This window comes from Littorina saxatilis, unplaced genomic scaffold (genome assembly GCF_037325665.1).
Source record: "Littorina saxatilis isolate snail1 unplaced genomic scaffold, US_GU_Lsax_2.0 scaffold_1147, whole genome shotgun sequence".
Lineage (NCBI taxonomy): Eukaryota > Metazoa > Mollusca > Gastropoda > Littorinimorpha > Littorinidae > Littorina > Littorina saxatilis.
The window spans coordinates 21707-38249 of record NW_027128611.1 but is presented as its reverse complement, the minus strand read 5'-3'; the positions used below and the strand labels follow the sequence as shown (position 1 = coordinate 38249).

The following is a 16543-nucleotide window of genomic DNA, read 5'->3' as shown; positions in this document are numbered from 1 at the left end:
GCGTCATTCGACTTGTATGTGGACATTCAGTCATTCATATTGCTTATAAAAAGGTCTGCTATCTGCTTTTCCATTTTGAAAGTCATTTTAAAATATCCCTGTGTATATTTGACATCGGCTTTCGTTATACTCAATTCTGCATACCGGGTTTATATTTTTACCAGAATTGCGCACGATAATGGCAGCGCAACAAATTCAGTTCGGGCCGTGCTGGTTTGATCGTTGACCCAAGTCAGTTCGCATGCAGTGTCAGTCGGGGATAGAAATGTTGGCTGTCATCGCGCTGTTCTGTTTTGGTTTTCACACGTGGATCACTTACATATTCAGTCGTCGGGTTTAGGTGAGCCAAAGCTTCAATACTTCGCCTGTTGTAGACGTTAAGCAATAAAGCTTGGAAGTTGTATGTCGGCACTGAGAGTCGGTCGCAGTACATCGCTTTCTACTTTGTCCCGGTCTTGAGTTTGAACACCTGAGGTTGGATACATCTAACACCTCACATCCTCTTCTCTTCCCCATATATCTTAACTGTATCTCCAACTTCTTTTCGTCTTCTTCTTTTCATTTTGGTGCCACTCCCTCATTTGTCGCTGAACCCCGCAGTTGACTCGACTCGGATTCACACAAGCCCGTCTAGCAGACGACAGTTCGAACAGTCTTGAACAGCACGGTTGCAAGCAGATTCAGATATCAATCGAAGCAATACACTTAAAGCCAGAGCAAATAACCAAATGAGAAAACCTAACGTTTGATTTGACTTCATGGTGAGTCTTCTGATACTTTTTTTGGCGTTGGAATGGATCGGCTCAACGGGTTCCCAGCTAGGACAACTTTTCCAGAGTTATGCACCGCAGGCATGCCTTCGAAAATCGATGTCAGTTTCAGATTGAGTTTTCGAACTACCAGGTGACTGGGTTGTGTTTTGATTGCTCTCTCTCTCTCTCTCTCTCTCTCTCTCTCTCTCTCTCTCTCTCTCTCTCTCTCTCTCTCTCTCTCTCTCTCTCTCTCTCTCTCTCTCTCTCTCTCACGGTTCTGTGTAGATGGCTGTTTGTGTAAAAATTAGGGAGTATCGTCCCTTGATCCCACTCGCGATACTCGTTGAACATGCCTTTGACCATGCAGTCTCTTCAGCCAGCGAAATATCTCGACTCCGCTCTTTAAATCCATGCAGGATGTGCGTATCGTATGAAGTATTCTTTATTTTCTCAATATTGACACATGTAGGCCTGTACCTATACGTGATATTGACTTTGACACCACAAAATATTTCAGTCGTATGTTGAAAAAAGTAGTCCATCTGTAAACTCTGAATATGCAGATGACCTCTATAAATTATTCAATTGTACTCTCGATCTCAACTGTCATTGGTCATTGTCTTTGGTTTCAAACTCGGTTGTCATGGAATATTCAGAATAATCACCTCCTCAGCTAACAGAATAAAAAACAAGTCGCGTAAGGCGAAAATACAATATTTAGTCAAGTAGCTGCCATTTTTCAGCAAGACCGTATACTCGTAGCATCGTCAGTCCACCGCTCATGGCAAAGGCAGTGAAATTGACAAGAAGAGCGGGGTAGTAGTTGCGCTGAGAAGGATAGCACGCTTTTCTGTACCTCTCTTTGTTTTAACTTTCTGAGCGTGTTTTTAATCCAAACATATCATATCTATATGTTTTTGGAATCAGGAACCGACAAGGAATAAGATGAAAGTGTTTTTAAATTGATTTGGACAATTTAATTTTGATAATAATTTTTATATATTTAATTTTCAGAGCTTGTTTTTAATCCAAATATAACATATTTATATGTTTTTGGAATCAGCAAATGATGGAGAATAAGATAAACGTAAATTTGGATCGTTTTATAAATTTTTATTTATTTTTACAATTTTCAGATTTTTAATGACCAAAGTCATTAATTAATTTTTAAGCCACCAAGCTGAAATGCAATACCGAACCCCGGGCTTTGTCGAAGATTACTTGACCAAAATTTCAACCAATTTGGTTGAAAAATGAGGGCGTGACAGTGCCGCCTCAACTTTCACGAAAAGCCGGATATGACGTCATCAAAGACATGTATCAAAAAAATGAAAAAAACGTATGGGGATTTCATACCCAGGAACTCTCATGTCAAATTTCATAAAGATCGGTCCAGTAGTTTAGTCTGAATCGCTCTACACACACACACACACGCACACACGCACACACACACACACGCACATACACCACGACCCTCGTTTCGATTCCCCCTCGATGTTAAAATATTTAGTCAAAACTTGACTAAATATAAAAACAAGTCGCGTAAGGCGAAAATACAACATTTAGTCAAGTAGCTGTCGAACTCACAGAATGAAACTGAACGCAATGCAACGCAGCAAGACCGTATAGGCCCTACTCGTAGCATCGTCAGTCCACCGCGCACGGCAAAGGCAGTGAAATTGACAAGAAGAGCGGGGTAGTATTTGCGCTGAGAAGGATAGCACACTTTTCTGTACCTCTCTTCGTTTTAACTTTCTGAGCGTGTTTTTAATCCAAACATATCATATCTATATGTTTTTGGAATCAGGAACCGACAAGGAATAAGATGAAGGTGTTTTTAAATTGATTTGGACAATTTAATTTTGATAATCATTTTTATATTTTTAATTTTCAAAGCTTGTTTTTAATCCAAATATAACATATTTATATGTTTTAGGAATCAGAAAATGATAAAGAATAAGATGTACGTAAATTTGGATCGTTTTAAAATAATGTTTTTTTTTAACAATTTTCAGATTTTTAATGACCAAACTCACTCATTAGTTTTTAAGCCACCAAGCTGAAATGCAATACCAAACCCCGGCCTTTGTCGAACATTACTTGACCAAAATTTCAACCAATTTGGTTGAAAAATGAGAGCGTGACAGTGCCGCCTCAACTTTCACGAAAAGCCGGATATGACGTCATCAAAGACATTTATTGAAAAAATGAAAAAAACCGTATGGGGATTTCATACCCAGGAACTCTCATGTCAAATTTCATAAAGATCGGTCCAGTAGTTTAGTCTGAATCGCTCTACACACACACACACACACACACAGACAGACACACACACATACACCACGACCCTCGTCTCGATTCCCCCCTCTACGTTAAAACATTTAGTCAAAACTTGACTAAATGTAAAAAGGCAGGTCATGGGATAAAGAGCAATTACCACCCAGGGCAGATATGCACGACAAAGTTACCAACCCAGTCGTAGCCAGCCGAGGGATTGTATTTGCTGACATTACACGCAAACCTCAATTTTAACCAGATCTAATGGGGTTGCAATAACATGTGCGTGCACCTCAGCACTAATCAGAGAAGAATTTTGCAAAGGCGATGTCAATTGCCAAAGAATGTTTTTCACTGTGGGTCATAGTTGCTGTGAGTGTGTGTACAGATAGATTAGGACAGAAACCATTAGTGTTGCTGCTCATTGTCTTAGTGGTAGTATAATATTAGTTGACGTTTCGTTATGTTTGTTATGTTTGTTATGTTTGTTATTCAACGTTCCAATAACTAAGCTTTTGTATTTGCAAACCATAAAGAAAACAAACCAAATGTAACAACAAGAAAAAAAACAGAAAAAAAAAGAAGAAGAAGAAGAAGAAGAAGAAGAAGAAGAAGAAGAAGAAGAAGAAGAAGAAGAAAAACACGAAAAAACAAGAAGAAGAAGAAGAAGAACAACAACAACAACAACAAGCAACCACCACCACGACAACAACAACAACAACAACAACAACAACAACAACAACAACAACAACAACAACAACACGAAATGACACCGACAAACTTGTTGTTAACAAAGAGTGTACATCACACAGTCTGCTTGAGGAAAATGTCAAAATAAATCCGTTACATATCAGTTGTGAAAATAAAACTCACGGTCCACTCTAGGTTGAAGGGCGGGGTGTCATGGTAGATGAATGTACCACAGACGAGCACCACGTGCCATTGTTGTGTGGAGTTACTGAACACAGCCACCGCCATCTGGGATGCGTGCAGCTGACCGTCTCTTGTCATCAGGCCGTCTGCAATGTTTACAAAAAACAACATCACGATGAATTATTTCGTAAAAAATGGCATTCGAACCACTTGGGAGGTACAGGGGGTTTGGTTTAAGCTACATCACATTGCCGTTTTCTGCCAGGAATTAGGTACTTGTTTTCATGTAAAATGTTAGACATACCCCCTGTTTATTTGTAAAGAGGAATAACAGACAATAAAAAGGTATTTTTTCTTTTTTTGAGGCGTGAAATTACACAAGTTTGTTTTTGCTTTTTAACTCCGTGGAAAATGACCTTTCACATTGTGCATGTCGGACTGTTCATGGGTTGTTGGGATTGTTTCGAGTGCAGCATTTTGTTAGAACAGACAGTAGTTTACAATATAAAATTGTTTTACTGGGAAGAGTGTACTGTGTCAATTACAAGTCCACAGATCACTTCTTTTATAATTTTTGAATGCTAGATAAGTTCTCAAGAAAAAAGTGTTCCCAAGATGCCCATCAAGACCTTAACACTGCAAATTTGAGACGAAGAAAACATAAAAAGACAAGAGGCGAAGCCTTCAAGGCTCACGTAAGAAATCGACAAACAGTAACACAAACTCAATCACCCCGTCACACACACACACACACACACACACACACACACACACACACACACACACATACACACACACACACACACACACACACACACACACACACACACAGAGTAAGCATAGGTGAAACTGTGCAAGAAAGCGAGACACTAGATCTAGATCTGTCTGTCTGCATGTACTTACAGGGACACGACTGCCAACTAGTCTCGGCCCGCTCAAAATAACAATGACCGAGACGCGTGACGTCTAACCCTCTTACGCCATAATGTGACGTCTTCAAATGACGAAATGTTAAAGTTTCTACCACAGACATACACACGCACGCACGCACGCACACACGCACGCACATACGCACAGACAGACAAAGTTATGATCGCATAGGCTACACTTCGTGAGCCAAAAATGATGACAATAGTATAATAATAAGATGATAATCATATCATTATTCACACGAATAAACATTTAAAGCAAATTCTGAAATTCCAGGAACTCAGTTTTGCAAGATTCATAGATCCGAAACAGATAGACCCGTTAAGCGTTGCTTATGTTCCATGTTATGAATTTAAAAAAAAACACTTTAAATTTTAATTTGTGTTTTGAACGTTTCTTCCTGAACTAAACGTTCCATAAATCAATTTTAGTTTTTTATTCATACATATTTCAAAATCCGAAATCTAACCAAGCAACTGCAGATATGATTCGAGACATTTTTGGCTGGTAACTTCCTTTTACCTCCTCTGTTTCGTTGTTTGTTTATTTTCATTCTGTTTCCTTACCTCCAATGATCACTGATGCCTTCCTTCGCAGTGTGACACAGTCACCGTTCTTGTCAAGTGCACTGACTTCCACAGAGTAGATTCCATGTTCCCCTGTTGTCACGTGATGTATGACTATCCCCGCATTGGCTGTCAGCTCCACGCGGCCAGAGAAAGACGGCATGACGTTCAGTTGTCCGTGGGACAAAATGGCGATCAGTTCTTGTGATCTCCCTTCGTAGAACCACTGGACGTCAACGATGGTCTCCCCTGTTGTCTTGGAAACATCCCAGGACAGAGTGAGGTCAGAGTTGTCACAGGTGTAAACAGCAGCATCCTCTTTCAGCGCTGAGCTTGACCACTGGACGCAGCTCGACTCTGAGAGGAGATAGACACCTTGTTTATTCTATCTACCTGCATTCTGCATACCCCCCCCCCCCCCCCCCCACACACACACCCCAACCCACACCCTCAAATGACGAAGGACATTAAAAAGAACTTGGTTCGTGATATCAGAGAGGGACATAGAACCCAAAGAAATACAACAAGTTATTGACAATCATATTAAATCATTGTGTCGAATTATGAAAAGATGAATGTCAAACTTAACAGCAAGAGGCGTGATTATGCCCCCTTCACTACTGCCAATGCTTGGGGCATGTCCTGTTAAAAAGCTTAACATTTCGCTGCCAAAGCCAATTACGTCCCCTTTGTGTTCCCACCTCGATCGTTTGATAGAATGTAATGCACGCAGCCGAACTGCAGATAACAGATAAACTAAAACAAATCTGTTTTTTGTAGTTGATTGATGAAAGCAGAACAACACAGACTTGTCTTTGCACATAAGCCTTGTGATAAAATAGACATGCATTGTCGCAATGTAATTGTTGTTTATGTGAGAGAGAGTGAGAGAGAGAGAGAGAGAGAGAGAGAGAGAGAGAGAGAGAGAGAGAGAGAGAGAGAGAGAGAGAGAGAGAGAGAGAGAGAGAGAGAGAGAGAGAGAGAGAGAGAGAGAGAGAGAGAGAGAGAGAGAGAGAATTGAATTGAATTGAAATTTATTTTACGAGGGTGACAGAATAAGCAATGTATACATGCTTCTTTTCATCCGGCCCTCGCCCATTGAGGGGTAACAAACAAGAAGAAATAAAAGATAAGTTTAACAATTGTACAAATGACATATTTACCATAATTAACATGTCAAGCAACCAATAAGACATTTTAAGATGCATTAGGATTCTTTAGCAATGCTTGAAAATTATATATAACAGGGAAATATGTGTTTGTATAAAAAAAAATCCTTCATGAATTATATATAATCATGTTTTTTCAATATAATCAGAGAGTACAGTTATATTTTGCCAGCTGCTTGATAATAGTTTTTATAAGTTTTGTAAAAAAAACAGCATGTAATATTCCTTGAATGATGTTTCATGAATTCGTAATTTAATTATATTTGGAATGGCGTTCCACATAATTGCTCCAGAATATGATAGACTCGACTTGTACAGGTCAATTCTTGGAGTTGGTGTAATTAATTTGTTACATTTTCTATAATGATTTATTTTGAAATTTGAGGCAATGAGTGTAGGGGCATTCCCTGACATAATTCTATGCATCATCACACCTTTGTTATATGCAAATCTATCTTTGATAGGAAGAATTTGCAATCGTTTATAATCAGTCATGGAAAGAGATGTATTTTTTAAAATAATTAATTTAACAGCTCTTCTATGTAAACTGCCCAAGTGTTTCAAAGTATTTGCACTTGCACTTGCAGAGTCCCACACTGTGGACGCATAGTCAATAGCTGACTGAATATGTGCCTGAAAAAACAGTTTTCTTGTGCGAAGGTCTAGAAAGTGTTTGATTTTTGATAACTGAAATATTTTTTTGGATGTGTTTTTACAAAGTGTATCTACATGTTTTGACCAAGACAGGTTATTGTCAATAGTTATTCCCAAGACTTTATGGCTATCAACTTCGGTAACATCTTGATTTCGTATTAGCAATGTCGGAAATTTAGATGTTAGATTTTGTCTTTTTTGCTTCGTGGTAAGTAGCATGCATTTAGTTTTATTTGGATTCAGTGACATATGGTTTAGTTCTGACCATTCAAGTAATCGTTCAATGTTTTCTTGGAGGATATTTGCTAGTTTATTAAGATCTTGGTGACTAGCATGAATTGTAGTATCATCTGCAAATAGTTCACACATGCATTTTACAAATAGAGGTAGGTCGTTTATATATATAGAAAATAGTAATGGACCAAGAATAGAACCTTGTGGTACTCCAAATCTTACTGTTTGCTTACAAGAGTATGATTGTTTCAGATAAGTACTTTGCTGTCTGTCTGACAGGAAAGATGTTATAATGTTTATGGAATCTGTTGCAATTCCATAAATCTCAAGCTTTTTGATAAGGAGTTTATGGTCAATTAGGTCAAAAGCTTTAGCAAAGTCAACAAATAGAGCAGCACAGAACTGATTATTATTAATGTTTGTCAGCCATTGGTCTACTAAACTAATAAGCGCTGTTTGACATGAGTGTTTTTGCCTAAAACCTGATTGATTATCATGGATTAATTTATTGTTCTCAAAGTGAGAAAGGATGTGTTTATTGATATGTTTTTCAAGAGGCTTTGAAAGAATTGATAGAATTGATATTGGTCTATAATTTGAAGGATTTGTAGTATCTCCTGATTTAAAGAGAGGAATCACTTTAGCCTGTTTGAATTGTTTAGGAAAATAGCTTTTGTCAATACAAAGGTTATAGATAAATGTCAATGTATCTGTGATAACTGGAGCTGCCATTTTTATAATTTTTGCATCCAGACCATCTATGTCACGTGTTCCGGTTTGTTTTAGATGCTGAAGATGAGAGTAAACATCCAGTATAGTCATTGGTGGCAGTGTATGCTGAAAATGTATCTGTTTTGAATTGCAGTATTCCTTTAAATGTTCTAAATTATTTGACTGTGTCCGATCACAAGAAATTACTTTATCAGCAATTTTTGAGAAATGGTCATTGAGTGTATCTGCAGAAATGTCAATTATTTGTGAAGATTTTGTTGAAGTTTCTTTGTTTGTGAGTTGGTTAATTGCTTTCCAAATAGATTTTGAATCTTGTTTAGATGTAATGAGATGTTGAAAATAATGTTGTTTACCTTTTCGTTTCAAGGAATTTACTTTATTTCTTTGTTGTGTGTACTCTTCGTGGTTACCATGTTGTTTTAAGAAGTCACGGTAATTTGCAGCATTTTCTATGTCTTGGTCGATCCATTTGGGTTTTTCTGTCTGCTTTACTCGATGTGTTTTCAGTGGTGCATGTTTATTGTAAATGATAATGAAAATAGATGTCCAAAACTCTAAAGCTTCGTCAGGATTTGTAAAATTGTAAGTATTTGAAAGTGGGCTATTTTTGAGATCAGAAAGAAATGCACTTTCACTGAAATGAGAGAATGAACGATATGTAATAGTTTTGTGACCAACCCTTGGAATTTTAACCCCTTTACGAGACCAAGTAATACAAATGGGAAAGTTGTCACTGACAGAAAAAAAGGGTACACATGTTTCTTTGATATGACGTTTTTCAGAAACATAAATATGATCAATGAGTGTTTTAGAATTGGGAGTAACTCTTGTTGGATTTTGGATCATTTGATGTATATTTAATAGATTAATAGTGTCCAACCAAGTTTTATTTTGTTTCAGAAGATCAATATTAAAATCTCCTAGAAGAATTATTTCTTTTGATTCATTTGAAACTGTATCCATCATATCCATGAATTCATCATACCAGTGAACCTTTTCTGCTGGATTTCGGTAGCAAAAACCAACAATGATTGGTGCTGATCTTTTTAATCCTATTTCTAACCAAATGCATTCAACACCAGGTGTTTCAAGATGTTGAAGACGCTTGTAAATTATTGATTCGTTAATATAAACTAACAAGCCAGTTTCTAAGTGTTTTGTAGAATCTCTTCGTAATGTATTATAACCTGAAATGGAAATATCTGAATCAGGTATGATGTTAGATAGTCGAGATTCCGTAAAGCCAAAAATATGAAAGTTGTTACCGTTGTTTGAAAGTAAAGATAATATGTCTGTTATTTTTGTTATATGCATGGTTAATGTTTAAATGGCCGATATGGAGTCCTTCTTTGAGAAGCCAATGATTTTGACAATTATTATTTGAAGATGCCATAAAATTAGTTTAGAAACCAAACACAAATTTACAATGACGGAATATGGAGGAAGCTGAAATGTGTACAAATGAAATATAATCAATTATAGTTCATAAACACAATTCTAGATACAATATAACAGATTAATTAATGTTGTAGTATAAACAACAATGTCACAATATGCAATAGCTTTGAGTTGGTGATGAAGTCCTTTTTCTTCTCTCAAAGAATTGCAATCACTGAATTTTAGTTAAGTTACCAATGTCACAATATGCAATAGCTTTGGGTTGATGATGAAGTCCTTTTTCTTCTCTCAAAGAATTGCAATCACTGAATTTTAGTTAAGTTAACAATGTCACAATATGCAATAGCTTTGAGTTGATGATGAAGTCCTTTTTCTTCTCTCAAAGAATTGCAATTACTGAATTTTAGATTAGTTAACAATGTCACAATATGAAATAGCTTTAAGTGGTGATGAAGTCCTTTTTCTTCTCTCAAAGAATTTCAATCACTGAATTATAGTTAAGTTATATGTCAATAATACAAAAATCCGTTAGAAGATTGGCCGTGAGCAACAAATATTCAAACTAGAGTTTCAAACACATGTTGACCTTGTTGCATGCTGATGTAGGGATAGTACATAGGTTTTTGCCCAAGAAAACATGTGTCAATATATGGGTTGTACCGCATGTATGGAGGATTGCGGTACATTGAAGGAATATGTCTCATAGTATGTTCTTTTTCTTTGAACCAGTGATAAGGTGGCGATGGGCGAGATGGTGCTGGTGGAAGTTGTTGTGATGAAAATGTTTTTTGAAATGAAGATTTCAATGATTGCATTTCAGATGTTCCTTTCTGAGGAGTTGGAAGTAATGTTACCCGAGTTGTTTGTGTAGATTGCGGATAGTTCTTTCTTTCAGATGAATTGTTTTCAAAAGGTCTGTTGTATTTTATGTTGCATGCAAGTCTTTTTATTCCTTGCATACTCGGATGCAAAGGATCATCATAGAGAGCTTTCCTTGGAGCTCCGTTCTCAGTGGTGAAGATCGGAGCATGATCGATGAGAAGCAACTGTTCCACATTGCACACAGACTGTAGCGCAGAGTTTGAGGCAGTTATTGTTCTTTTCAGTGGATGGTTGCCACAAGGGGGAAGAATTGAAGAGAATTGAAGCTTTGCTCCTGGAAATACAGATTTCAGTAGTTTGATGAGGCTCCTCCACGAGTCCTCTGTTACTATGTTTCTGAAACAAGTGTTAATACCAACATGGGTGATTCCACACTGTACGTCTTTACATTTTGGAATATTCTGGAGCCAATGCAGGAGATCTAGTTTGTTGATCAACCGACAAATCTTCATCAAGAATAGAGAATCGATTTGAGGTTGAAATGTTCACATTGCAAGAGAGTGAGCATAAATCCCTTTCTGGCAAGCTGGCATCACTCAAAGATGGGGAAGTATCACTGATCGATGTGAAGGATGATTCCATCTTAGGCATCTTGACATCCTGTTTTGACAATTTTGACTTGTACGAGATATTTCCAAAACGGAAAGATCTGGTTCAGCGTTGGAAGCTGGCTTGTCAGAGGCGCTAGGTTTCACTGTAGTAGTGCTCACAGATGAATCTAATTCATGATGAGCATCAGAGTTAGTTTTCAGTTGCTTTTTCAGATCACCAATGTGTGATTTTAAGTCACTATTCTGCTTTTGAAGTTCAGTAACTTTTGTGTCCAACAAGGAGATTTTTTCATTTAAGTCATCCATTTTGCTTTTCATGTGCTGTTTTAGTTCATGCTTGATTTGTGTTTTCATATTTTCACAAAATGACAACATACATTTGAAAACCTTGATCTTCTGTTGCCTGTTCTCACCCAGATTGTTAATGATAGCCTGTTGTCTGGTGTTTTTCCATCATTGTTCAAAACTGCACTTGTGAAACCGCTCCTTAAGAAATCCAATCTCGATGTAAATGTCTTAAAGAACTACCGCCCTGTTTCTAACCTTTCATTTTTGTCAAAGATTATTGAGAAAGTAGTTTTAAAGCAGCTGTTAGTGTATTTGAACACTCATGATCTGATCTCGCATTCTCAGTCAGCATACCGTCCTTCTCACTGTACTGAGACTGCCCTGCTCAAGGTGACCAACGACATTCTGTCTGCTCTGGATGGTGGTGATGTGTCTGTGCTCACCCTACTGGACCTCTCGGCAGCGTTTGACACAATAGATCATGTCACACTGCTGAGCAGGCTCCAGACCTTGTATGGCATCTCTGGTCCAGCGCTGGCATGGTTTGAGTCCTATCTTACGGACAGAACTCAGGCTGTGCTTGTCGATGGCCAGAGATCAGCCCCAGCCCCCCTTGTTTTCGGTGTTCCTCAAGGCTCTGTACTTGGCCCCGTCCTCTTAATTATGTATACCAAACCCTTGTCTGCCCTCATTCAAAATCATTCCGTTTCAAACCAGTCTTTTGCTGATGATACCCAGTTGTATAAGCCTAGTTCCCCCGCTGAGACACATGCCGCCATCCAGACCATTCAGACCTGTATCTTAGATGTTAAGTCATGGATGGTAGAAAATAAGTTAAAACTAAATGATGATAAGACAGAGGCACTTCTGTGCATGAAAAAGTCCACTAAGTTCCCAAATTCTCAACCTTCGTCTGTCCAAGTAGGCAATATCGACATCTCTTTCTCTTCTTCAGCTAGAAACCTCGGCTTCACCATCTCCTCAGACATGACACTCAACAAGCACATCTCCAACATCTGTAGGTCTGCATACTTTGAACTCCGCAAGATCGCAACCATCCGCCATACTCTGTCCGTTCAAACTACAAACACTCTAGTCTGCTCTCTTGTTCTTTCTAAACTTGACTACTGTAACTCTCTTCTCTCTGGCTGTCCACTCTACCTCCTGCACAAACTACAGAAAGTTCAAAATTCTGCAGCACGCCTGATCCTCAAAGCACGAAAAAAAGATCATGTCACACCACTTCGCCGCACACTCCACTGGTTACCCATCCAAGCCCGCATTGAATACAAACTGTCCACTCTCTGCTTTCACTTCTTCTCTGCCTCGTCTCCTGCTTATTTCTCTGAACTTCTCACTGTATACACTCCTGCTAGACAACTCCGCTCCTCTTCTGATAGCCGCACCCTAGTCATCCCACACACAAAATCAAAAGCATATTATGGACAACGCACTTTTGCATTTTGCGCATCTACTCAATGGAACTCTCTCCCCTCTCACATTCGCCACTCTCAGTCAGTACAGTCATTCAAGCGAGCACTCAAAACTCACCTCTTCCAGAAACACAACTCCTAAAGTCGCAACATTTTGCCATCCTGTTCTGTAACGGTTCCATCTCTATTCAGCTTGTTATTTTTGTCTTTTGTTTTAAATTATTATAAATATAATTTTTCACTGCAGTAGTCCTTTAACTTTAACCCTTAGCTGTAGGCTAGATATGCACAAGTCATGTCGGTGCCACATAATGCTGACACACATGTTCCTGTGCATAGTTTATGGATAACGTGTAGTTGGGAAGTTAAGAGTAGAAATAATTAGTATTTAGTGTAGGAGGAGGGTTGGGGGTGGGTAGGGAGGGGGTGGGTATGGTTTACTTTGAGCAGGTCGGTTTCAGTTTTAATAAACAATTTTAGAGAATTGTGTATCTTATATTTGAGTCTTTCGTGTTTTAGACATTGATGCATTTAATAGTTTTAACGAGTTGCCTTTTGTTTTATCATTCTGGTGTTTATCTAGCTGTGCTGTGTATCTTATAAGAAGTTCTTAAAAGTTCGAAGTTATTTTAGCATATAGGTTTGTTTGTTTTTTATGGTCTTAACAGTTAAACATGTATTACGTTATCATTAAGATTCATGCTTTGTTAGCACTAAGCAGTTGTTTTAATCAGTCTTGTTTTCTCTTGTTTTCATCTTATGAACATTCTAAATGTTAGACTAACTTATTGTCTTGTACAGAATAACAACTGTGTGAATGGTGCTATACTGAATGAAAGAGTGTGACATGAAGTTCTTGTACATCATTGTAAAGAGTGTGAATGACGTTTTAGTTTAGATGTCAAGCGCTTAGAGCAAGCCTTTTTAACGAAAGTTTTTGATTTAGCGCTATATAAATGTTCTTATTATTATTATTATTTTTTGGGAGCATCCTCACACATCTCATTTAACCTGTTGACATTTTTGTTGAGCATACCCATTTTCTTGTCATTGCGCTTCAGTTTGGTATGGCATTTTTTAACAGACAGGCATGTTATTTTTCTTTTTCTCAATATTTCCCGTCGTTTCATTGAAACGGTCAATAGGGCAATCTTTTCTTTGTTCGTGTTTGGTGTTTCATCTCCAGCTATTGGCATAGGCGCAAGTCTAATGGCATTTTCAATGGCAGTTTCTTCTTCTGCTTCTTGGTCTATTTCATGAGCCCCGGGGATATCATGAACAACAACCCTACCTGTTTTCGACAAAGATGTCACAGGTACTGCCATTTCAGATAAATGCTTTATACATGTTTTCAAGACATCATTGTTTGTTTGTTTTTTGACACACGAATATATTGTTTGTATGCACTCAACAAGATCAGCAAATTCCTCGTCTCTCCAACTTGGACACTTGTTGCCCTGGACCAGAATCTTCCCTGTTGTGTAATACACAGTAATAGTTATCAGTTTACACTTTCCACAGCTCACAATCACTTTTGAGCGAAATAGATCTTTAGAAGGTAGTTCAGTAGGTATATACGACAGGTCGTCCGAGTTTGTGATGTAAATCCGCCGACAAGGTTTGTCAGATTCATCAATCCAGTCAACGTGAAAATTGGAAAATGAGTTAATATCACAAATGTATCGTTTGTATAAGACTTTTCTTGTCAGTGGAAGAAGGTGGTGAGGTACATCAAAAGTGAGTTGTTTTGGGTCCTTCTTGATGTCGATTGATGGAGCCCATTGTTCATTACATAGAGCCATAGAAACAGTTCAACTGTCAGATAATTTGTTGCTCATGGTCAATTCCTCAATAAATATTTACATGGTAACCACAGAATAAATACATACAAAGTCTATACTCCATTCCAATTACTCAGGTGAGTCAAAAAATGTATCAAGAAATGTCTACATTGTTTCAAGTTCAAGTTCAGTGTCACGTCATAATAGTGACTTTGACATTGAAAATTTGAGGTCTCGGCTAATTAGTTCTGAGTGAAGAGAAAAATGATTCCATTGTAGTGTCACTGGAAATCAGAGAGAGAGAGAGAGAGAGAGAGAGAGAGAGAGAGAGAGAGAGAGAGAGAGAGAGAGAGAGAGAGAGAGAGAGAGAGAGGTTTGACTTTTGACTTTTGGATGGTTTATTGTACGTATGGCCATTGGCCCATATACAAACTAGGGAAGAGGGGATGTGGGTTAGTGGGGGATGTGGGTTAGGGGAATTTTACACATATACACGTCTTACACATTTACCCTCACATGGTATATAATAATCGTTTACAATTACAACGGTACTACTTTGTATCTCTATCATTGGGGTCCTGATTTAGCCTATATGGTCCGCTGGACCCAAAAAGCAACACATAACTAACTAACTATCTCTATCATTTCAGCGTTTCAACATGCTGTTGTCGACGTTTTATAGCGTGGAAAATGAACTTAGCAATGAGGCGACACCTCTTAAATCTGAAAATGACAAAATGGTAGACACAGAACATAGACACATGCTTCCTGTAAATCTTAAATCAGAATATAATGGACAGCATAAGAGGAAGTGGTGTTCATGTTCGGCTACATTTTCGCAAAAAATACAATATCTTGATTCCATAAGAGCACTGAATCGTTCAAGGTTGTTATTAATTGGCAATACACCCGGTCTGAACTGTGTAATGGCTACCCTAAAACAATAAATGTCAATATTGAACAAATAACTTTCAACATCCAGCACAGATTTAAATTTAGCGTATAATTCACAACGGTCCCTTTGTGACACTGTGCTGGACCATTCTTGTTTATACATGTCACCCAATCGGAGTTTAAAGTCCCTCAGAAACCATTTTACATCGCCATACAAAGTTAAAACTAGAGAGAGTTAACAGAAAACACCCATACACTAACAAGAAGTAAAGAAAGACATCAGGCCGTGAAAGGTGAATGCTCGCCTAACAGGCTTGAGGTTTACTGGCCGATGTGAATGCGTTATATATTGTGTGTAAAAAATGTCTGTTTGTCTGTCTGTCTGTAAAAAAAATTCCATTTCAAACGGCAGAAATGTATATTGTAAGCGCCTAGGGCTATATTTAGATTAGGCGCATAAATGTTCATAATAATAATAATAATAATAATAATAATAATAATAATAATCAGAAAACAGCTTACCAGAGACAAGAGCAGTCAGCAGCAGTGTGAACAGAAGTGTCCCCATGACGGTCAGTCAGCTGGCTCGGAACGTAGAGACATGTTGGTGACACCGAGCTCACTGTATTCCATTCCATGCACGCTCAGCTGCAGTTAAAAATAGCTCGCCAAAGCAACCTCCATCCCTTTAATCTCTCCCTTCCCCTTTCCCTGTCTTTCCCACACACTGCCACTGGCGCTTGAACTGAGAAATGCTGAATTCGCCGCGGGCGGCTAGCAAACACAGCGATAAGCTGATGCCGAAGGCTGGCTCGCTCGCTGTGTACTGGCAATCAGGCTGTGAGCTGCTGATAATAAACACCTGCTTGCGCTTTAACATCCGGAACTCCCGCGAAGCGCCATAATATTTAGCAGAAGACAACACAGAGGATACTACTTGTCAGTTATACTCAAGTACATAATTATACCATACTTCACAGATCTGAAAAACACATCGATGCTTCAGTTAAATCAACAGAAAACCCAACATCTCAAAGCACGGCACAATCTATAAGAGGACAGAAGACAACACGTACAGTAAACAAAACATCTGAATCAGTGTGCCACAATAAAAGAACACAAAATAATG

At 38.2% G+C, this 16543-nt stretch overlaps 1 protein-coding gene across 1 annotated transcript; it reads right to left on the bottom strand.

Moving 5' to 3' along the window:
* Positions 1–3813: 3813 nt before the first annotated feature.
* LOC138956967 (uncharacterized) lies at positions 3814–16219 on the bottom strand. Its single transcript, XM_070328156.1, has 3 exons — positions 15937–16219; positions 5399–5755; positions 3814–4048 (listed from the first exon to the last, which is right to left on the bottom strand). Exons 1-3 carry the CDS (start codon positions 15980–15982, stop codon positions 3873–3875), a joined length of 579 nt encoding a protein of 192 aa, XP_070184257.1. The 5' UTR covers positions 15983–16219; the 3' UTR covers positions 3814–3872.
* Between the last annotated feature and the right edge of the window lie 324 nt (positions 16220–16543).